The 24322-nt window shown below is 38.5% G+C and overlaps 1 protein-coding gene across 6 annotated transcripts in view; it reads left to right on the forward strand.

Annotated features, from left to right (window-relative positions):
- kcnj10a (potassium inwardly rectifying channel subfamily J member 10a) overlaps nucleotides 1-24322 on the forward strand; it is a 30792-nt gene that overhangs the window by 1319 nt on the left and 5151 nt on the right. For 3 of the 6 annotated variants that reach the window (XR_008386338.1, XR_008386339.1, XM_053629602.1), the window contains exons 2-6: nucleotides 7648-8007; nucleotides 8433-8644; nucleotides 9365-9496; nucleotides 10224-10401; nucleotides 22005-22093. Coding sequence is in view for 4 of the 6 variants with exons in the window: in XM_053629602.1 (XP_053485577.1) it covers nucleotides 7650-8007; nucleotides 8433-8644; nucleotides 9365-9496; nucleotides 10224-10401; nucleotides 22005-22093 (969 nt within the window). In the remaining 2 variants the exon portion in view is untranslated. Of the gene's footprint in view, nucleotides 1-7647; nucleotides 8008-8432; nucleotides 8645-9364; nucleotides 9497-10223; nucleotides 10402-22004; nucleotides 23410-24322 lie in introns of those variants that run through there. The other 3 variants (XM_053629599.1, XM_053629598.1, XM_053629600.1) reach the window with 1 other exon arrangement.

Genomic DNA, 24322 nt, shown 5'->3' on the forward strand with positions numbered 1-24322 from the left:
AATTGTGTACAGTATAATACAGTATAAGCCATAGCGCTTTCTATTACTGAACCTTTCACCAGCAGAAGACATAAGTGTCCATGCTTTTGATTTATTGAAGTTTGGATCAGACCTATTTAATTCAAATGATTGGTCAAAATGACTAATAATGATAACGGCTCAATAACAAATATAACAACTTTGATGATGGTGGGTTGTGATTTAGAGCACTGTAACTAAATAATAATAATAAAAAAAAACGCAGGTCCCTGGACCCCACTTTGGGAACCACTGCTCTAAAACATGACTTAAATTTGCAAAGTCATATGTAAGTACGTATGTCACATTTAACAGGAATTATTTTTTATAATATTATAATAACAGTGGTATTAGTGCATCACCACTCTTCAGAGAAAAATTAAAATATACTCTTAGCTTAAAGAGTACTCTTAGTTTAAAGTGAATTTGTGCTTTGGCTGATTAATCAGGCAGTGTATTAGGCAGGGTTTAGTATTATGCAAATTGCACTCATTTTGACATGCAGTTTCTGTAATGCTAACAGTTGGCCACAAACCTCCACCACTTGTTAGCGAGGTTAGCCTTGTAACTCCAGTACAGCTTTGGTTATCTAAGGATAATTTCTTTACAAAGGGTCTCTATGTTAAAATAGCTAGAAAAAAGAACATAATACACAATCGTCAACACTTAACGAGATGCACTGACAAGTTTTCAGTGTTGGAGCTCTTGCTGTTTTCTGTAAAATAAAATAGAAATCCACTAACATAAAAAAAGAAATACAATAAACAGCAACAACATCCAAATGCTTTTTAGTGGCTTTTTCTCCACTGGCATTTATTTTTTTAAATTTATTATTATTATTATTATTATTATTATTATTATTATTATTATTATTATCATTTTTTTACAAATCTCTCTCTGTCTCTCTCTCTCTCTCTCTCTCTCTCTCTCTCTCTCACACACACACACACGCACACACACACACACACACAAGGAGATTAGATGTAGATGTATTATTTTGTCACTTAATGTCCCAGGAACCAAAAGGTGCCAAAAGGTGCAGACATTTATTCCTCTCTACATATCATTTCATGTAGTTACAGAATAATGATCAGGATTGGGATGTATGTTGACATGACATTTATTAATTACACTGTATTACAAATACTAATATGAGTCAGTGGCAATACGTTTATGTGTGTAAGCACTATTAAGAAATTTAAGTAGTGTTTTCATTTCAAATTTGCCTCTTCGTCTGATTTGCTCCATGTGGCTATTTATCTGGAATGGGCAAAATCTATGAGTTTGGACTTGTTCTTTTTTATTTGTCCAATCAGAATTCTGTTATTGTCTGCACTCGTAAACATTGATCGTTGAGATGCCATTGACCAATGCTATAAGGTCTTTGCAAAATGAGTTGTCCATTTAGAGAGAGCAATGGAGGAACTGTCCAAACTGCAGACACTACCAACAAATCTAAACTCGGACCTTGAAATTGTTCAAGGTTCATTGAGTGGTGAGTTGACTTTAAATGGAAAGTGCTTCATAAATTTTGAAAGGGATGCACCTCAACAGTGACAGCTGGTCATGATATTGAATGGATAGGATACAAACAATTCTACTACCTATCAGTAACTCTCATTGCTATGAAACCTCTGGTTGAGCTAAACACCTGAAAGATGGATAAGTAACACCATGAGTTACTTTTATTTTTCCTTTAAATTCAAGTGATGCCTTAGCCAACGCTTTCATTCCAATCATAGAAAACTTAGGGTTCTGTCATCCCATTGTGTAAGTTGTAAGTTGTGGGACAGGGTTTGCTTAGTCTTTTTTCCTTCTGTTTCTCAGAAGGCATTTCATTAATCAAAGGCTAAGAAAGTAATCCACCTTATTCATGTTTATTACACATGTTGTTCTATTTCATATGTACTCTTCCATATTTCATATGCACTCTTTTATTTCATATGCGCTCTTATGACAATGTTATGGATCTGTCAGCAAAGTGCATTTAAATAAATTAGCCCTAATGCATACAACATCCAGCGGATGTTTCACCAAATGTATTTACCTGACTGACTGATAAGCTGCATGAATCTACAGTCTGGGCTAGAAAAAAAATCAGCCCCAGCTTCTACTAAATACCTTTCTGTGTAATTTTACATTTGGCCTTTAGTGGTGCTGTTGTTAAAGATATAATTCACTTATTAACAGTAAAGAATATGGTGTAGATGTCAAACATTGAGCTATATACTGTATTTATGTATTTTTTCCTTGAACGAGAGGGAGAGCTTAGCCCTTTATACAAGCTGATCCTGATGAGATTCAAGATTTTATTTGTCACATACACAATTATATGTAGTAATGAAAACCTGGCCTACTCCTCTTTAGACTGTGTATTAAATACTAAGTAATAAATAATAAAAAAAAACCCAGAAATGACTAAGAAATAATAAGAAATAAGATAAGTGAACTGTAGAGTCCTTGTGGAGTCCTAAGGGATCTGTATAGAGGACACGTCCGTGTTGAGGAGTCTGATGGCCTGAGGGAAGATGCTGCTACTGAGCCTCTCAGTTTTAGCCATCAGACATCGGAAGAGTTTACCTGATTGCAGCAAGCTGAACAGACAGTTACCAGGGTGGGTGGAGTCTCTGTGATGGTAGCAATTGGCAAAAAATACCTTAAAAAAAATATAAAATCTCATAAAGTCTATCCCTGACTCTAAAGTTAGAAAAAATGCTATGGCCACTGAATATTTTAAGTAGAACAAAGCCTTGATGTACTTAACTTGTGTCAGGGTCCCTGTGTGAGGTTTGTGTAAGAAAGATGAAGGGAAGACAAGGTCATGAAAAGACAGCGTGGAGGTTGAATGGAAGTTGTGACGAGGTTGTGTGGAGGTTGATGGAGGTTTGTGTTGGGAACAGAGAAGGAAGAGTGCTGGAATGTACAACCGCGGAATACTAATGAGTGTGTTTGATCAATTCATCACTCTATATCCTTTCCACTTTTTTTCATTGCCTTCTCTAGCAAACTGCACAAATTCTAATATATCCTCTGTCTCTCTTTCATTCTTTCTTTCTCTCTCTCTCTCTCTCTCTCTCTCTCTCCACACACACACACACACACACACACACACACACACACACACACACACACAGTGTTGTATTTTTCAATAGTGGCTTTTGTCCCTTTCATCTCCTCTCCAAACAAAGGATTTTTGTGCATACAGGACAGAAAGCGAGGGATGGTGCACGGCTTTAATAGAGGAGAGAAAATGAGACAAAGAGTGAGAAATGAAATGAGAGAGTTTTAGCGTGTTTAAATTTAAAACAGATGCTGCAAAGTCATTCGGCACGCCACCCATAACTTGTTGCTTTTGACACTCCACCATGGCTGTATCTGACTGCATGTGGCTAAGTCTGTGTGTGCCTGAGTGCACACTGTGTGTACGAGTTTGAGTACAGTAACTGTGTGTGGTGTGTACTCGCTGGAGTTCAGAGGTCAACTATGTGTACATTCAGCCTATCACGCATGGCTTTCTGAGAGCCGGCCCCCTCCTTGTTCACCCAGTGTTAGTATTCAGAGCAGAGAGGGCAGACAGATACCTATTCATATCCCCAGTGTGAGTGCAGCACTGAGAGAGAGAGAGAGAGAGAGAGAGAGAGAGAGATGGAGGGAGAGAGAGAGAGAGAGAGAGAGAGAGAGAGAGAGAGAGGGTGAGAGAGGGTGAGAGAGGGTGAGCGAGAGAGAGCGAGAGAGAGAAGCAGCATTATAGTGCCTGTGAGTGTAATGAAACTGGGAAAAGAGAAACAGAGTGAGTGAGAGAGATTGAAAGAGAGAGAGATATGCAGTGATAGTGCTCGGGATCAGAGTGTAATGAAACTGAACTGAGAGGAAGGATGGTGGGCGAAGGGGAATGAATGAGAGAAACTGAGAGAAAAGGGAAGCCTGGAGGAAAAAAGAGAGATGCTTGTTGGGATTATAATAAAAATGATAATATTATTTATTTAAATAGCACTGAAGAAAAAGCCAAATTTATGAATGAATAAGCAATAAACAGATCTCAGGAAAAGCACTTCACCTACTCAAAATCAATACTAAACAAATTCATTTTAAGATGTTTACAGATATACTGATTTCCTCTTCTTTTTTTTGGTACATTAATGATATCAGAGCTGAGTTTGAAGCTTAAGGGGTTAAGACAAAGTGTGTCCAATGTCCTACATGCAGACCTGAGTTGTTTCAGTAACATCACAAAGCATAAAATAGAATTGGATTGGAAACTGTGTCAAATCCTATTAAATACATTATTAAAAAAACCCCAAACAAACAAAAGCCAAACAAAAAGCAGCGGAATCTGCAAGATCGTAGTGTTTCCCTATTTGTATCGCTAAGTAGAACCTATTTAAGAAGATTAATTATCAAAAGATTTGTAAAGATTTTTTCCCCATGTATCAGTGTGTAGCAGCCAGTATTTTAGGCTTATAAATGTACAGTGACTCTATGGTCACAAGGTAGTTTTTAATCTACAGTATCCTGGTGAGATTATCCACTGATGGGGTATCCATGTGGGACCATCAACAGCAGCAGAAGGAGCTTTATTTTATGGATACAGAAAGCAAAACTGCTTATTGAGTGAGGCCTCGTTCAGCTTGGACTGGGGAGCTCCCTCTACATCCGGCCTAAGTATGTCCTGATTAAACTTTTCTTATAATAAATATGATTCTATGAAGGATTTAGATTGTTGTTGGTATAAAATGGTATAGATTACAGAACTAGTCAGTATTCCGTTCTGGTAGAAACAGTAACAGCTGGTCAAAGCAGGTAGAAGCAGAAAGTGTAGTGTGTTTTTTAATGATAAAATAAAAAATAGTGGGACAGCTTGGGATGTGGAATGCAGAACATAACATGTATGGAAAATAGCATAAAGATTCTTAAAGAACACGAACGGAACAATGTTCTGATTTTCATCACAGATCCCCTTGTCTAAAAATGTCTTCTTTAACTCTGTCTCTTTTTTAACGTTATCTTTCTCTCTTTCTTTGCATGCTCGTACACTGAATAAGTCAGCCTTGTCTCCTCTCCCTCTGAGCATTTGATCGAGCCTGTGGTATAAAGGAGCAGGAAAGGCAAGAGGCCAGCCGAGAGAGGCTCGTCTCAATGAGGCCTGCTTCATGTGCCAGAGCAGCTGGCTTTTTGTATGGAACAGCAGCACCCCTGGGTCCAAGTGTACCCACGTTTCCCTACTATACAGAAGAGGAAAAACTACCCCTCTTTGTCCTAGATAGCATCAGCACTACATTCTCCAGACAGCCTATTATGACACTGGTTGAGGACCACTAAGAGTTCTACTAAAAGTACTAAAAGTGTAGCTCTTTAGTGGCGAGGGACTGACTAACTTTTCAAGGTCACGTTGTGGGCGCCACATTGTCCCAGATGCTATCATGTTGGCTCTGCTGGTTGTAATGCTGCTGAGGTGATGTTCATAGTTCACAGTGTTGACAGTAGAGTCCTGGTCACATAACATTTCTGTTTTGTTTGTTTCTTTCTTTGGTTTTTTTTTTTTTTTGTTGGTTTTTTTTGTTTTTTTTGCATTTTTGATAGCAAGTTCTAACAAGGAGAAAAGAGAAGAAGAGAATTTAAGGCAACTTATTTGTTTAGAAATGCTGTTAGAAATGCTGTGTACATGTCAGCGATGAGCAAGTGCAATTCTGCTGCTGGTCACAAGAAGGCTGGACGGTCAATGTTTGGATACCATTCACTTGTTAATGTGAACTGAGATGTCATGAAAACTGGAGAGATACTTATGTCCTTGACAAAAAACATGACAGCTTGCTAAAACCTCCATGAGCTGCAGTGTAGACACTCAGTTGCTGGTTTATTATGTTTACGTACCTTGTACATACAGTACGTAGGCTATTTTACAAGATATTGGGCAAATACAATAATCATAGTTCAAAGTGTGAGTCAAAGTGCAAACAAGCAACTTCAAACATGGATAATCCATGATCATAAGAAAGGCAAATAGGCCTCAAAGAGTCAAAACCAAGAAACAAAGAACACACAAACTAAGACTTTGACTTAAAGACACAAATGCATGGCAAGACTTTGCAAAGATATCTAAGCACAACAATGTAGAAATAGACAAATAATCAATAACTAACTCCAAACAGGTGAACACAATCAAATAACAAGCCAGTGATAGGACATGGACAAAGACAGGACTAGAACAAATACCAAAACCAACATGAGCAAATTATAGTGAACTGTGACCAGGAATCATGATGTGAAGGTAAAATCAATGACATATTATGATTACTGACTGTAGTTTCTCTTTTGCTCTGCACAGTTTGTCAGCCCCACTCTACATTTTCCACCATAGGTCCACTGCTGAGCAGATATTTTTGGGAGGTAGACCATTCTGATGGCACAGCACAGCAGGAACATTACAGGGCAGTGGCCATGGTCATGTGTGTTATGCTGGAGCAAGTGTATAAGGTACATTTTAAACACCTGAGAGTCGAATTGGTTGAGAAGTAGTTCACCAACCAAAAATGTCCAGCCATCAGGTGGCCTGTGATCAAAAACTGACACTGATAAATGAAACTCAGTAACATTTGATCCACCTACTACCATGTAAGTGTCACTTCTGTTCTGAGAATAGTTCACATTTCAAGTAATGGAGAGAGCAGATAGATGCTGATGCACTGTGCAAAGCAACAGATGTTAGAATCAGTAAGTGTAAACCTATAAAACCTATTTGGTTGGTGGACCTGATAAACTGGCCAATGAATGTTGGTCTAAGATGGATATGCCTAAAAACTGTTTACTTAGTTTACTGTAAACCTTTCCCTTTCCATTTATTCATATCTAGCTGGTGAGACAGCATGAAGCAATCAGTTGATTCAGTTCATCATTGAAGTTCAGTAACCCTTTTATCTTGGTCCTGGTAACGGTGCATCTGAAGGCTACCTTGAGAACACTGGGCATGAGGTGGGGATACAGGCAATGTAGTGTTTCCAGTACACCTAATGTCATGTTTGTTTTTGGCAGGTTGGAGGAAACTGGAAAACCTGGAGGAAACCCATTTGGACTTGGGGAGAACATTTAAATAGCAATATTAATAGCTCAGGATTAAACCAGAGACCCTGGGGCTGTGCCATTGTGACGCCCGATTATCGAATTATGATACTTAATAATAAACACTAATGACAATAAGCAGTCCAAGGAGACAAATTGGTAATCATCCATTACCCCAAGTATGCTTGATGGTAATAACAAGGAAGTGACCTTGATTTTGATGATGTATTGAGGTGAGGTCTTCATCCAAGTTGCGATGTCTGTAAGGAATGCTATAAATGGGTGCTTAGACTATGGCATTTCCTGGATGGAAGGGCAGGTAGAGCTGAGTGTAATCAGGTCCACTTGTTTGTTATGTAATCAGATAATATAGTCATTATGTACTCACTAGGATCTCATAATTGATCATTTGTATGAACTGATAAAATGGTTAAGACCTGTGCAGGTTTTGCTACTGTAGCATGCAATTATTTGGCACAAAATCCTATAAAACTGCACTCATTTAAATGATATGATTTTTTTCCTGGTGTAATGTAAATTATGCAAAGCTCCACTGTCTCCCACTCTCTTCAGCCATGACTTCGTCCACTCCTCCCTCCTCTCGTAGTCCTTCCCCTCAGAAGGTTTGCCATTCCCAGACTCAGACAGATGTCCTGAAGCCGTTGCTGGGCGGAGGTGGTGGAGGTGTGGCAGGAGGCGGAGCTGCAGCATTGAGGAGGCGTCGGCGTGTCTTGTCTAAGGATGGCCGAAGCAATGTGCGCATTGAGCATGTCAGTGGCCGTGGAGCTCTCTACCTTCGTGACCTGTGGACGACATTTCTGGACATGCAGTGGCGCTACAAGCTTTTCCTATTCTCAGCCACCTTTGCTGGGACCTGGTTTGCTTTCGGAGTGCTGTGGTACCTCGTGGCACTGGTGCACGGAGACCTGCTGGGTGAGAAGAGAGGAGGTCTTTAGAGATTAATCTGAACAAGATATTTATGGAGATTTTGCCACATGTCTAAAAGTATGTGTCTTGTACATATTTAGTGGACAATGTGCCACATACTGGCCATAAAGGGTGCAGATGTTATTTGGGGCTGTGGTGGCTCCATGGTTAAGGCTCTGAGTTACTGATCAGATGGTGGGTTCAAGCCCCAGGACCACCAAGCTGCCACTGTTGGGCCCTTGAACAAGGCCCTTAACCCTCTCTGCTCCAAGGGTGCCATATCATGGCTAACCCTGTGCTCTGACCCAACAAGCTGGGATATGCAAAGAAAAAGAATTTCACTGTGCTGTTATGTATATGTGACAAATAAAGGTTTTTTTTCTTCTTTAAAAATGGTAGTTTTTAAAAATAGCCTTTGCATCTCTTTGCAGAGTTTGACCCGCCATCCAACCATACCCCCTGCGTGATGCAGGTTCAGACGCTGACAGCTGCCTTCCTCTTCTCTCTGGAATCACAGACGACGATTGGCTATGGCTTCCGGTGCATAACAGAGGAATGTCCAGTTGCCATCATCCTTCTCATAATGCAGCTAGTTATCACAATGGTGATGGAGATCTTTATCACGGGGACCTTTCTTGCCAAGGTAAACCAAAAGCAATCGTAGTTATAATAGCTAAGCCCATAAGAGTCTTCACTGTGCTGCAGTGTAGTTAGTATGTCTACTATTCAAAAATTTGTACATCCCTTGTTTACAGAATGGTTTTGTTGATTTGTAATATTTTATGCTATTTTAGAATAATGAGGATAACATTAACACTATGACATAACACATAAAGAATTATACATTGACCAAGAAAAGTGTTAAAAAAAATAAAAATCCATAAAACCATTCCTAATTAAGCTTTACACACTCTTAGCATCTTCCTAATCAGCTTCCTGAATGAGCTTCACATAGGATGCTTTCTTTAAATTCTCAAATAGGCTGTGCTCCTAACTCCTTCTCTTATGCTATAAAGAATAAACAAATTTTTTTTTTTTTGGTGGTGGTGGTAGAGGGTGGGGGGGGGTAGTAAGTAAGATTGCTTGGAGCAAAAACTACTTATTAAAAATATATACATTCAAAACTAAATGTATTTATGGACATTAACCTCACTATTAACATTCATCTTCAAATGTTTTTAAGACAATTGAAAATATGTATGCAGTCCTGTGTGTCCAAATGTTTGACTAGTAGTATATGTGGTCTGTGCTGTGTATATAGCTGCTGATGCATGCATAGTATCTATAGTATGCATTAGTGTTGTATTATGTATGTATAGAGTTGTAGGTGTAAGATATAGTAAATGTGTTGTTCTCTGTGTAGGTGGCTCGGCCAAAAAAGCGTGGTGAAACAATAAAGTTCAGTCAGCATGCGGTCGTGGCCAACCACGATGGCCAACCATGCCTTATGATCCGTGTAGCTAACATGCGTAAGAGCCTACTGCTGGGGTGTCAGGTAAGTGAATATGTGGTCAAAAGAAGGTTAAAAAAATATTTCTTTTTTTTTTTTTTTGCTGATTCATTTCATTTAAATAATAGGAAATACACTGATCACTCATTTCCAGTGGTGGAGAAGAAAAGCAGAGAAAACTGTATTTTTACAGACTGGTTTAATAAACTTCATTATCATGAGAGATTTTGAAAAAATGTTGTTTTCCCAACAAGATTTTTAATTATTTAAAAATTTAATTATTGCACTTCCATTGCAGTTTCCTATCCAATTTAATATTATCTTTTTGAAAATGCTCTAAGCTGTTCTAAGCCGTTACCTAAGCAATTATAATACACCTAAAACATGATATTGGGTGGGTGACACAGTGGTGGAGCGGGTAGCACCACTGCTGCCTCACAGCTCCAAAGCTTCTATGCTGAAGTTGAGGTACTGTCTGTGTGAAGTTCCTCATGTTCTTCCCACGTCAATGTGGGTTTTGTTGTGTTCTCTGGTTTCCTGCCACTTCCCAAAAAATATGCAGTAGTACTACATAGTATAATGTAGTTTCATACAAATATGTTACTATATATACTCATTTCTTTTTAGTGGCTGTGTTAGATCATTTCTAATAGAAATTTGTTAAATTCCTCAAACAAAATTATAGAGTTATGAAGTGCTTTGATGTGTATTAAGTGTTTGCATGTGGAAGAGTGATCTTTATATGTATATTCAGTGTATTCTTTATATCCAGGTAACTGGGAAGCTGCTGCAGACGTCACTGACTAAAGAGGGTGAGACAGTTCGGCTGGACCAGAGAAATGTGGCCTTCCAGGTGGACACGTCTAGTGACAGCCCCTTCCTCATCCTCCCTCTCACCTTCTACCATGTTATTGATGACAGCAGCCCGCTCCGCCCCTGGGCTGCCAAGGGTAAGAGCAGACCTCATTGATGTTTTGTAGACAGTTCTACAAGAACCTTCTAAAAAAAATAGAAGAGAGTTCAATAAGAGGTTAAGAAAAGAACATTAGAAGAGGTTTAGAAGACATATCCAGGCCAGGAAGTTTTTGGTGAGCACTTCATGTCTCTAAGCAAATATTTGTCAGGAGGTTATAGGAGAAATTTTGCATTTGAAAGAAGTTCGAGAACTTCTAGAACTGAATTATTATCTTTCTGAGAGTTCCAGTGTAGTTAGGAAAGTAGACCTAGAACAGATTTGGATTTGAAAACAGAATAGGGATTTAGAAGAGTTTCAAAATGTAGTGTATGTAGTTCTAGAAGAGATTTGTATGAATGTAGTTCTAGAAGAGATTTGTATTCTAGAACAGAATGGGGATCCGAATGAGCATTCCAAAAGATGTTAAGAAAGAAGTTCCAGGAGAGATTTTGACTCTAGTACTAAATTGGGACTTTGCTGAGAGTTCCAATATAGTTAGGAAAATAGTTATAGAAGAGATTTGGACTCTACATCAGAATTAGGGTCTAGATGAGAGCTCCAAAAGAAGTTAGGAAAGTAGTTCCAGAAGAAATTTTAATTCTATAAGAGAATCGGGACCAGGAAAAGTGTTCCAAAGCAGTTAAAAAGTAGTTCTAGAAGAGAATTGGGATCTGGATAAGAGTCCAAAAAGAGTTAAGAAAGTAGTTTATAAAAGTTTTGAATTGTAGAAGAAAATTAGGATCTGTACACATTCCAAAAGGGTTGTATGATGCAGTTCTAGAAGAGATTTGGATTGTAGGACAGATGTGGGATCTGTATGAGGGCTCCAGTATAGTTATGAAAGTAGTTGTAGAAGACCTTTGGATCCAAGAGGATAATTGGGACCTGGAAAAGGGTTCTAAAAACAATTTACAGAGTACTTCAAGAGTAGATTTGTATTCTCAAACAGAATTGGGATTTTGGTGAGAGTTCCAAAAGAATATTTGAATGTAGTTCTGGAAGACAGTTGAATTCCAGAACAAAATTGGGATCTGGATGAGTGCTCCAAAACAAGTAAAGAAAGCAGTTCCAGAAGAGATTTGAATTCAGTAGAAGAATTGGGACCAGGAAAATAGTTCCGAAACCAGTTTACAAAGTATAAGAGCTTTGGAGTGTAGAAGAGGATTGGGATCATGAAAAGTGTTACAAATTGGTTAAGAAAGTAACTTTAGAAGAGATTTGGATTCCAACCAAAATTGAGACCAGGAAAGGAGTTACAAAACAAGTTGAGAAAGTAGTTTTTGCACAAATTTGGATTCCAGAAAAAAAAGTGATATATAATGAGAGTTCTGATAAAAATTTGATAAAGTAGTTCCTGTAGAGATTTAGATTTTAGAACAGAATTGGGACCAGGAAAAATGTTCCTAAGGAGATAACAAAGTAGTTGTAGAAAAACAGAATTGGGATCTGGATGAGAGTTCCAAAAGAAGTTAAGAAATAGGTTTTAGAAGGGAAAAGGATTCTAGAACAAAACTGTGATCTGGAAGAGAGTTCCCAATAGTTAAAAGTTCTAGAAGAACTTTGGATTTTAGAACAGAATTGGGATGTGGAGAAGTGCTACGAAAGGAGTTAAAAAGTAGTTTGAGAATAGATTTAGATTTTTTAAAGAGAATTTGGTTCTGAATTAGAGTTTGAAAAGAAGTGAAGAAAGTAGTTTCAGTAGACATTTGGATTCTAGAAGAGAATTAAAATGGTCAAGATCCCAAAAGTAGTTGTAGAAGATATTTGTGGGATTGTGAGATTGAGAGAAAAATAAAATGGCTTTTTCTGAGACTGCCATGATAATACTTTAACACCCGTTCCAGAGTGTCTGATAGGGATCTACCTGTGGAGCCTGGTGGTAAAGAACACTTGAGAACACAGCGAATGTGGTTGGATAGAAGCCGTGTATGGAGTTGCTTTGAGGACAGAGGGGTGTGTGATTGGGGGAAACGTGAACTGCAGCATGGAGAGAGGGGTCAGAGGATTGAGAAGAGCTCTGTTATGCCGTCTGGCTAGAGGAGTGGAGAGAGAAGTCTGTTTGGCAATACAGTAAATGGATTCCTCAATTTCCACATTTTATGAATCAGGGTTGGCTGAATTGCAGCTGATTGATCTGGCTCAGATTATATTTCTCTATAGCTTTATGAATGAAAGAAATTAGTGAATTTAAACTTAAAAGAGAATTAATAAAAATACAGAATATGTGCATATGATCATGATTTCTGTTTTTTTTCCAGATGAAAAATGCCTTATGCAATGGCTCTAAAAAGCCTAAAAAAAAAAAAGGCAGGTTTTTGGGATTAAAAAAACCCCAAGATTAATCATGTCAGAACTTTTTACATCCTCAATGTGAGATTACAATGTATACAAATTAAGTGAAAAACAATCAGAAACATCTTAGGGAAAAAACAACTTACAGTAACCTAGTTGCGTAAGTGTGCACTTCACTAAACTAATACGTTGCTGAAGTACCTTTTGATTTTATTACATCACTCAGTCTTTTTGTGTAAGAGTCTATCAGTGTGGCACGTCTTGCCTTTGCAATATTTCTCCGCTCTTTCTTGCAAAAACATTATATTAAATTGTAAAAGCATCTCCTGTGTACAGCCCACTTCAGGTCACACCACAGATTTTTATTTTGATTCAGGTCTGGGCTCTGGCTAGGTCATTCAAAAACACTGATCTTCTTTTGGTTAAGCCATTCCTTTGTTGATCTGGATGCATGATTTGGGTCATTGCCATGCTGAAAGGTGAAACTCCTTTTCATTTTCAGCTTACTAGCACCTGAAGGATTTGCACTAAAATCTCCTGGTATTTGTAGCTATTCATGATTCCCTCTGCCTTGATAAATGCCCAAGTTCTGGCTGAAGAAAAGAAGCCCTAAAGCATGATGCAGCCATCACCATGCTTCACTTTGGGTATGGTGTTGTTTTGTTGATGTGCATTTTTTGCACCAAGCATACCTTTTGGAATTGGTCTCATCAGACCTGATCTGACTAGTCTCATCAGACACACATTTTCCAACAAGGTTCGGGGTGATTTACTTGAGCTTGGATGTTTTTTTTTAAAAAAGGGCTTCTGTCCAGCCACCCTACCCCGTAGCCCAGACATTTGAAGAATATGATAGATTGTTGTCACATGCAGAGAGAGATCAGTATTTGTCAGATAATCCTGCAGCTCCTTAAATGTTGCTGTAGGTCTCTTGGCAGCCTCCCTGGTAAGTATTTGTCTTATCCTTTTGTAAATTTTGGAGGGACATCCTGTTCTTGGTGATGTCACTGTGGTGTCCCATTTTCTCCACCAGTTGATGATTCATGGAATTCCATGGTACATCTAATGTTTTGGGAATTCTTTTATACTCCTCTCCTGATTGATTCCTTTTGACAGTGAGACCCTGTACAGGCTTTGTAAGTTCTTTGTGGACTTCAGCAATCAGATGAAACCAAGAATATGTCAAGAAAATTCTACAGACACCTGCTGGTCTTTATTTGGGGTTAATCAGAATAACTTAATTGATGACAGCTGTATGATAATGACTTTTAAACATGAGACTGAATGTGATAACGTTTTATTTTCCCTAATTTTCCATAAAATGTTTCTGATTGTTTTTTTTTTAATTAATTTTTATACGTTGTAATTTCACATTGAGGGTGGAAAAAGTTCTGACATGATTTTATCTTTTCTTTTAATTTTTTTAAAATCACAAAACAGGGGTGTGTACACTTTTTATATCCACTGTAGATATAAAATAATAAATATGGCAGTGCAAATTTATTGTATCGGACTAAGATTTGAGCATTAGCCTGTGGATCTTGTACAATATGATACTACGTCAGCTACCGTAAAGTCTGCAATGTCTAACAAAATGGGCAGTGTTTGTTGTAACATGATAAGTCTGAAGCTTATTGGATGAGATGAAGATGGGGGCCTAGCTTGGCATCTGTGCTGCGGAAAAGACTGAAAATCATGCCAGCACTGTAATGTACCAGCACACTAATGCCCAGAGCTTCATTTCAGGGCTTTTGGCTGGACTTGTGTAGAGCAAAACTGAAATCCTAGCAGTAGAGGGATGCCTGCTGGAAGATGTACCAAATACACCTGCACTTTAGGAGTTGCGCTTAGAGCATCATACAAGATTTGTATGGGAAGTACATTTACTACTGAAGATGATTAAAAATCCAATTAGAAAAAAAGAGTAATAATTTGATGATAGTTGCCTTTTCAGATCATTTCACATTAGTACAGAGGCCAAATGCTTTGATACTGATAACTCAATTAATATTATATGAAATTGCAAGTTACTATGCAGAAATATTAGTAATATCTAAGTAATACCTAAGTATTTAAGTACAATCAAAATAAAATCCAAAGTAATATCTTAAGTAGGATTTAAGAAATATCTAAGTTAGATTAGATATAGCCTAAACATTTAAGTAATAAGTGACAGGATTTGACAGAATGTGTTGAAAAGTAACAAATTCTATAATGCTATTAATTTTTGGGGAATGTAGGGTCGAGACCATTAAAACATGCACACATTCAGCCTGGCCTGAACTTGTTTCTAAAATGTGAATGTGAATTATTTAAGGACAAATCATGACTGTGAAACCTAATATGTGAAGCAATATTTCGTTTCAAATTTAGAGGCTAAAGGTCTTGGTTGGGGTTGTCCAGAAAAGAGAAAGAGCTTTGTGTGTAAGGTTCAGGTTGTGACCATCCTGAAATGACCTTGTTAATTTGATTTGAAGAGGTTTTGGTCTGCTCTGTTTAGTGTTCACGTGAGTATGGAGTTTCTATAATGGGGAGAGAATTTCTGAGCTGGCATGCAATCTTGTCTCATTCTTTCTTGTGCTCTGTCCCTTTTGCCTATCACACTCTTGTTCTCTCATTTGCCACTCTCCATCTCTCTGTATTTTCTCTCTTTGGTTGGAATGTGAGTGTGAGCAAGAGTGTCTCATTAGGGGCACAAAGCAGCTCAGTCTGTGGTGCTGACATGCAGGTACCGGATCCGGTTACTGGAGCACAGATTCAGCGACAGAGCGGGGCCGTTATAGTCCCTCTTCCTACTGTAGACCCTCTCTCTCTCTTTCTCTCTCTGTGCTCATCATTTCCGTTCATTCCAGTTCAGTTCAACCCAGTGTTGCTTTGTTGACGTGACTATCTTAGGAGCCATATTGGTGAAACACAGAATCTGTATTAACAAATCAGGAGAGGTTGAATGATTAAAATGGAGGAATATGCTGCTTCTTTTGACTACAAATGTCCACCAGGGTGTGCTAAAAAGACTTGGTTTATCAGATATTTCATGTGAATTTTTGGCTCTCAGTAGTAGAGATAATGCTAACAGTTAAATTAGCAATGATAAGTTACTAGTGAAGTTACTAGTTTAGTAGTGAAATATGTTCAGGAAATGATGTAATGGATAATCAAGGCAGGAATTGAGGGGAAATACTGTACAATGCTTAATCAACATGAACATGCAAACTTAAAGGTGCAAGTGCTGCAACCCAAATGCATTGTTGCTGTGAGAACAGATCCCTATTCACTTGATCTTAGAAGAAATTGGCTTCTTTTCCAGATATTTAGTTCAGTTTGATTTTTTTTTATTGAACTTCCGTTCATCTACACATGCAGTAAACAGCACGTTCTTAGAAGTTCTTAGACTTCCCTTTCTGGTAGGTAAACACTTTGCTGTAAAACCCTTAAAAGGGTTTTCCTAAAGAAACACCCACCATTTGACCATTCAGTGGGAAAAATTATTGAGATTCCTGAACCATTATGCAAGAAAGAAGAGAATAAAAGCAAAGACTGGCAAAGAAATATTTTAAAAGTCTTTGTTATTTAATACAAAATAAAGTATCAAAAATAAGGTATCAAAATAATATATAAAGTTTTGCAACTGATAAATGTATCAAATTAAATGTCTCGCACATACAGACAATTGAACTACACTACCCAGGATTCTCAGCCAACCTCTATGTCAGCTGATAAGTCAAGATCATCCAATCCCTACAGTCACCAGATTGATTACACTCACCTACTCACACGCCTTTAAATAACCCAGACTCTCATGTCGTCTTGCTTTTGCGTCTTCATCAGTGGCATTACTGTGCTTGTGCATTTACTGTGTATGTCTTGGTTAGTCTTTTGTCCTTTTATTTTTGCCCAGTTTGTGCACAATTGTAGATCTCCTGACTTCTTAACACATTTCTGTTGTTTGAGTATTGCCTAGCCCTCTTGGTTTGTTTGCTTAATAGCCTAATCTCTGCATACATCCTTCCCTCTGCTGGATGTGACAAATACAGCATTTTATAATATTAACAATTCAAAAATACATTTGTGCCACTTAAGGTTGTCATGGTATTAAATATTTAATTGCAATTACTGTGTACATAATACTGGGAAAACAAAAACAGAAACAATTCTCATTGTTAGTGCTATAATCCACCATTGCTTGTTAACTGAAACAAATTATTAGCTAAATAATTGACATAGTTTCGTTTAATATGTTGTGAAATTGTTTGTTAGAGACTCTGGATGCCGAAGTTTCTGTTGTCTAAGGATTGATGTCAAATTTCTGCTGAAAAAATGCACAAAAATTTATAGTTTAGATGCATTAACGTTATAGCCCAATATTGTATGACCTCAATCTGCCCCGTTATAAAGCTAAGCATAGCATCTCTCAAGTGGTGAAGGCACGAGGAGCAGAGGGAGTCACTATAAAAGGTTTAACTGTCTATCTTGCTGAATCCAAGTCCCCTTTTCCCAAAATTTGTGGACCGTTCTTTATTGGCACAGTTGTTGCTGGAGCCACAGTGCATATCTTGCCCATCCAAGTCAAATTATTACAGTTTATTGGCAAAATACAAATAATCTTCGGCTCATCTCACAATAATCTGATCACAATAGTCACTCACAAGGGCCTATACAGGTACCATCGGCTACAGCATTGGGTAACGTCGGTCCCATCTCTTTTCCAGCGGGCAATGGATCAGATATTGTGTGGCCTGTTAGGAGTCCAGCGTTATTTGGATGACAGTCTTATCAGTGGAAAGACAAAGGAGGAGCGCTTGAGAATTCTGGATGCCACACTACAACAATTCAAGGAATTTGGATTCGGAGTCCATACATCCATGTGTGAGTTCTTCCAGGATTGACTCCACAGCACTTCAGAACAGTAGCCAATTCCATACTTATTTAGGACTGCTGAATTATTACAGAAGATTCTTTCCAAATCTCACACCTCTTCTACACCCGCTGTACCAGCTGCACCAGCCTGGAAATGGACAGATCAGTGTGCCAAAGGATTTGCTCAAACAAAGACAGCATTGCTGAAGTCCGAAGCCCTGACACATTTTGATCCTTCCCTACCATTGCAGCTATCATGTGACACTTCTCCTTGTGCTGTGAAGGCTGTTGTTTCACATATCTTGCCCAACGTTGAAAAGAACCCAATTGTGTTTGTGTCATGCAGGCTCAACAAAGCAGAGATCCACTATGCCCAAATAGTGTGAGAAGCCCTTAGTATTGTATTTTGTGTTTCCACCAGTACCTGCTTGGAAGGATATTCACTCTCCTAACCAATCACAGGTGTCTTACAACAATTTCCAGGCATGGGCATTCTGCCATTAGCTGCCAGTTGAATGTAAAGGTGGGTTTAGTTGTTGTCTGCTCATGCATATGACATAAAATACGGGAAGTCTGAGTTCCATGCAAATGCTGACAGTTTCTCTACTGTAGGTCAGCATTATCCATGAACCATGCTGAGCAAAAGCAGGCAGACATCTACTTTCAGCAGGTGGAAGAAACACCTGTCATTTCAGCACAAGTGTGCCGGCACACAAGAAATGACCAAGCGCTGTTTAAGCTGATGGATGTTGTGGTTAGTTGAAGAAATGCAGAGGTAACTGAAATCACATGTCTCAAAGCAAAGTGACCTCCCTGATCAAGCAGGATGTCTTCTATAAGGACAGAGAGTAATGATTGTGCCACCACTGAGGAAAAGCATGTTTCAGCAGCTACACTCAGGCCATTGTGGAATGGTCTGCAAGAAAGAACCCACCAGAAGCTACTTCTGGTGGCCAGAACCTTGATGGGCAGTTTGAAAATACATCAAAGTCATTCTCTTCATGTCAGAAGGGCCATAATGTGACTCAGCTGGCTCCACTTCATCCACGGGACTGGTCAGAGGAGGCATGGCAACAATTTTGCCGGCCCATTCGAGAAGAGAATGTTTCTTGTGGATGCAGTCAGTAGGTGGTCAGAGTTGGCCATAATGAAATCCACTGCAACTGAGCAAACCATTGAGAAGCTAGGTGAAATGTTCAGTCGATTTGGCTTTCCTGAACAGCTTGTAAGCAATAATGGTCCTCAGTTTATTTCTCAAGATTTTGAGAAGTTTCTTGAAGTAAATGAAATACAGCACATTCGAGCTGCATTAGTGGATCATCCCGGCATGTTGATTCTGTGCTTTTAAATAACTGCTTACGTTTAGAATGTGCCTTTTTGTCAATTTTTACGGACAGAAAGTGACAAGTTTTTGTTGCTACCGAGAACGGTTCGTACAGGTTACATGTCATTTTTACAAAATAGTACAAAGGTGAGTCAAAGGAAAACTTTAAAAGTACATCGTAAATTAGAATTTATTCAAATTCAGACACTCATTAAGTACTGAAACAATTGAATTGAACAAAATGAAGATTATGTTTCAACAAAATTTCACATTTCATTCATTTTCATTTCATTTCATATGTAGTTTAAGTCACTTACAAAAGTATGAATTTCACTGTGTTAGAAAATTTGTCGAATCACGTGGCTTTTATTTTAAAGCTCCAACAAGGACGCGTTTCAGTTCAGTTTCAATAATAGTTGTAGTGGAAGTTTCCTCTAAGTTTCAACCAACAAACATTTTCAGTTCATCAACAATAGGTCATTTTCAGTTCATCAACAATAGGTCAGAGACAATCTGATCATTTCTTATCCATGGCACCCCATAGATGATCTACAGGGTTTCGGTGAGGCATCTGGGAAGTTTTCTTTCAAAAGGGCAGGTGGCATGCTCTGGAACATTATCCTGCTGAAAAGTCCACAACAATTTCTTTGTAAATTTCTGCAAGTATGAATCCAAAATGCCTCTGGGATAGTTCATGGGATAAGTTTTGCTTGAAAGGTGACTTTGTGGTATCGTTCTTTAAAATAAATGCCACATCATTGAACAGAAGCTCACAAAGACCATTTTAGGAAAACAGCCCCTGCCACCTCTGTGCTTTATAGTACCCTTTGAGTATAGTACCCTTTGAATTTGATTTGAGTTCTTCTTCTGGCTTTCTCCACACAAACACTCTTCCACCAGATCCCGCCAAGTTAAATATGTAGTCATATTTAGACTCTGTCTATACAACATTTACCTGAAATGCTTCCTGAATACAATACCTGTGTACATGTTATTGTTGTGTTTTGGAATAGCAAGCATTGGGATCAGGTATAATCAGAGGAATTAGCAGCACTTATAGAGATTATGTGACCATATACAGTATGTTTACTGACCTTTATCTGACCTGAGTTCACTGACTTCTGTCTCATACCATTCTCTCTTTCCTTGTTCTCACACATTTTCCCAAAGTGACATTTTGTTCTAATTTTTCTTTCTCAAAAGTTGTTTTTCTGTTTACTTGCTACTGTACAGTAGGTGTTAATTTGCACATGAATGGGAATCAAGAAAGGAACTGCCAATGCTGCTGTGTGTATTTGTATAAACATGTGAGCGTGTGTGTGAGTGTGTGTGAGTGTGTGTGTGTGTGTGTGTGTGTGTGTGTTGCTCAATCGATGTGTAATAGTAGAAAATGCTCCAGTTCTTCCTCTGTTGAATGCGACATTGTGCTTGTGTAAGCGAGTGTGGAGCACAGATTTAGTTCTATCATTGGGCCTCATTTATCAAACTGGAGATGAAAGAATTTATTTGTAAATTGTTCACAGGGGGCATTCACACAAGAAATGTGGTATTCATCAAATTCCAGTTAGTTATGAAAACGTTCGCATCCTACAAGAGCTCGTGAGATGGTGTAAATTTACGTATAAAGAGACCAACTAATATAAACTTTGTTTGTCTTCAAATCATATAATCGTCACAAGTTACTGTAATTTTATACACAGCCATGTTTAAATTCTGCACACTTATTTAGCATGTTTGCCTCACACCTCCGCGGTTGGAGGTTCGAATCCCATCTCCGCCATCTCTGCGCAGAGTTTGCATGTTCTCCCTGTGCTTCAGGGGTTGCCTCTGTGTATAGTTTCCTCCCCCAGTCCAAAGTCATGCGTTGTACGCTGATCCGCATTTCAAAATCGTCTGAAGTGTGTGGATGTGTGTGCGGTTGTGCCCTGCGTTGGGTTGACACCCTGTCCAGGGTGTCCCCTGCCTTTACCCCGAATCCCCTGGAATAGGCTGCAGGCTCCCCGCGACCCTCTGTAGGATAAGTGGTACAGAAAGTGGATGGAGGGATATTACGTATTTTGCGTATTCAAGATTTAAAGGAAACAATCAAAACAGATCCACAAATTAAGACAAATAATCCTTTACTTGTTCTCCACAGGGCTGTGTCCTCTCTCCCTTGCTGTACATTCTAGATACCAGTGACTGCAGTGTGAATTTTAGTCCGGGCTGGCCGACAAACATATGTGCACACAACTTTATATAAAAACTGATAACTGAGGCACATGAAACCAATAGAACTCAAAATTCTCAAATCACTTCACAGAATCCACAATGAAACGTACTGTAGAAATAATCTGCCCCTGTGTGTTTGTGTCTGTAAATACATTATTTAATATGTTAAAGATTATTAGACTGAATAATGGGCTGGTGTATGTGTTTGGGGGTGAGAAGAGGAGAGAGAGACTGAGAGTGTGAGAGAAATAGAGAAAGAGGAAGTGATATTTACAGTATGTAAATAGTTTCTATTTTTAACTGTTATGAAATTATTGTGTTTCCAATACAGAAATGAGTCTGAATGACAGGAAGGACCATCAAGCTACAATCTCGCTCTGAGTATGTGGTTGTCAGAATGATGTGTGAATAACTGTGTAAGAGAGGGTATTCTGGTGTTTCTATTTCCCGGTTGGTGCAGTTTGATTGCCTATGACTGCCAGTTACGTGGGTTGGGATTACCCTAGAGTGTTTTCTGGTGGTGACGTATAGCTTCCCCACACCAAGAACAGAGTAACAGAACGTCTCTATCGGCCTGTGAAAGCAGTGGGTTTGTGTGTGTGTGTGTGTGTGTGTGGGTGTTTTACTGTGCTTTCAACCTACTGTTGTGGAATAATTTGTGTATGGAGACTTATGTAGGAGGACTTTGTTGTTTCTTCAACACACCTGACTCATGTCAGTAAGGACTTGCTAATTATCAGAGTCAGGTATGAGCTGGGAAACCCCACTGTGTCACATTGCTATCAAAAACTACTGACCCAGGACTAAAGAGAAAATATCGGAATGGGGATTTACAGAGACTTCTCAGCTCACTGTGATGACCAATCAAGTTGAAAAATAACCAGAATTAATCTTTTTCCCTGTACTGTCCCCAGGTGGAGGCTGGGCAGACCCGGAAATGGCAGATTTTGAACTGCTGGTAATAATGAGTGCCACAGTGGAGCCCACATCAGCCACTTGCCAGGTACGAACCTCCTACTTACCCGATGAAATCCTGTGGGGCTACGAATTCCCCCCTGTCGTCTCGCTGTCCCCATCAGGGAAATACGTGGCTGACTTCACCTTCTTCGACAAGGTGGCTAAGACCAAGACCCCACCGTGCTTTAAGCAGACCTCTCCTTCTCGCCCAAGCTCAGACAGTTCGCGAGGTGGAGGAGGAAAGGATCCGGAGAAGAAGAGGTTGGAGGAGAGCTACAGGGAGGAGAAGGGATCTGATAGAGGGAGAATCCGAGATAGCAGCCCACTTAGCGTTCGCATTAGTAATGTTTAGAGAGCGAGCGAGAGAGAGAGAGAGACAGACAGACAGACAGACAGACATGTTCAGAGAAAGAGAATCAGACTAACCGTAAGCGACTAGAAGCAGAGAATTCACAATAGCACCCTCCTCTTAGAATTCCTCTTCAGAAGACACATTTTTCACAAACAAAGACACATACGCACATGTATACTGAGACTGCTAAACATGAACAGTGGTATCACCACCATGTGGCTAAAATGAATAGTCTTACCTTGTTTAAAAAATGTTTGTTTTTCTTTATTGTACTTTCATTTTTCTGTCTCGGACTATGACAAGATTATAAAAAAGATTAAAAAAGCCAAAATATGTAAAGACTAATGAAGCACTGTACTGATGGATCAGGGGTACTAAGTCATGGGACTTGTCTTTGTATTCCATATTGATGGACTGAACTGGAATGATGATATTATGTTACATGCGTATATATTTGTACCTAACAGTGCCAGTTTGAGTACTCATTTGAGTATAGATCTAGTTTTTTATGTTGAGTTTTTTTTAGTCACTGGAGCAAACATATTGATGCAGTATGTTAACAATACTAAAAGCACTTTAACTCTGTGAGAAGTTTTCTCTAGTTTCTGTTTTGAAAGCACTAACTAGTGTATATGGGGTGGTGAATAGTTGTGCTGACACTGCACACATGTGTGGGTGTTTCTGTGAATCTGTATCATATCTGCTTTGTTGGTGGTAAGGTGTGGGAAAATGGAGGGCGTATTCTGAGCAAAATATTTTTAGAAATGTACACAATTTATAGACTTCATATATTATTATTATTATTATTATAATTATTATTATATGTGAGACATGGGTGTGTTTTTGCGGTACTAAAAACAAATGAAAGTGGTCTGTGGTCTGTCCTTGTGGGAAGATATTTTTATTCTAATATATGTGATAGAGCTCAGTTTTAAAAACTGGGACATTATCACTTTAATGTCTAATGCCTTTAAATGACCGTTTTTAATAAATGATATGTTCAGAAGCAGTTGCAGGCTCTGACTGCTATGTATGTCTAAAATGTTTTATGAAAACATTTTTTTAAGAAATGTTTTATTTGGTAGCCAAAATGTTAATGAAAATGGATAATGGAAAAAAAATAACCCGATTTGCAAACTCTTAAATTCGTAACAAATCGCATGCCTCAATTTGCTTTAGCTATGCATGTTTAACGTAGAGTTAATGTCAGGATTAATGCAGTTTTTATATGAAACCGAACGACCCACATTGCAGTTACTCAATTGCATTTGCACGCACTGTGTATAAGATCACATAGACCACAATGCACCAAAAAAAAACTTCCTCTCTGGAGCAAAAATGAGAAGTAACCAATAACAGGATCTTTATTGTTATATATACAATATAATAGGACTGAATTTCCGTAGTCATTGCACATTTAATCCAGTGATTGTTTGCACATTTGGTGTTTTCCTTGCTCTGGCACAGTGAGAACCTTGTTATTTTTATGTTTTTTCCTGCTATAACATGGACTTTTTCATTAATTAGAGGACAGTAAATACTGGGAAATGGCCAAAAACACATGACTACAATACTGTACTTCCAAAGAGTACAGTACTGAAAGGATTACCCTGGGCTGGAAATGCAATCTTTGGAATTTCTTGGAAGACAAATTTAGCCGGAATCCCTCGAACATGTACATGGAATATTGCAATTAATTTTTTATTATTTTTTCCCTCAATCAGTGTCTACATCATCATCATTGCGGTTTTCAAAGTGTCAATGAAGCATATCCGGGGGTCTGTGGTTTTTTTGGTCGTCCCCCCGGTTACAGTGATTTTACAGTGATTTGTCTGTTTGACTGGTCACTTGAATTCGGATTTGTTTAATCCAACCTTAACTAACTTAACAAACAAATAGGCTTATAAATAATATAAACTTGGA

The sequence above is a fragment of the Ictalurus furcatus genome, chromosome 7 (assembly GCF_023375685.1).
Source record: "Ictalurus furcatus strain D&B chromosome 7, Billie_1.0, whole genome shotgun sequence".
Lineage (NCBI taxonomy): Eukaryota > Metazoa > Chordata > Actinopteri > Siluriformes > Ictaluridae > Ictalurus > Ictalurus furcatus.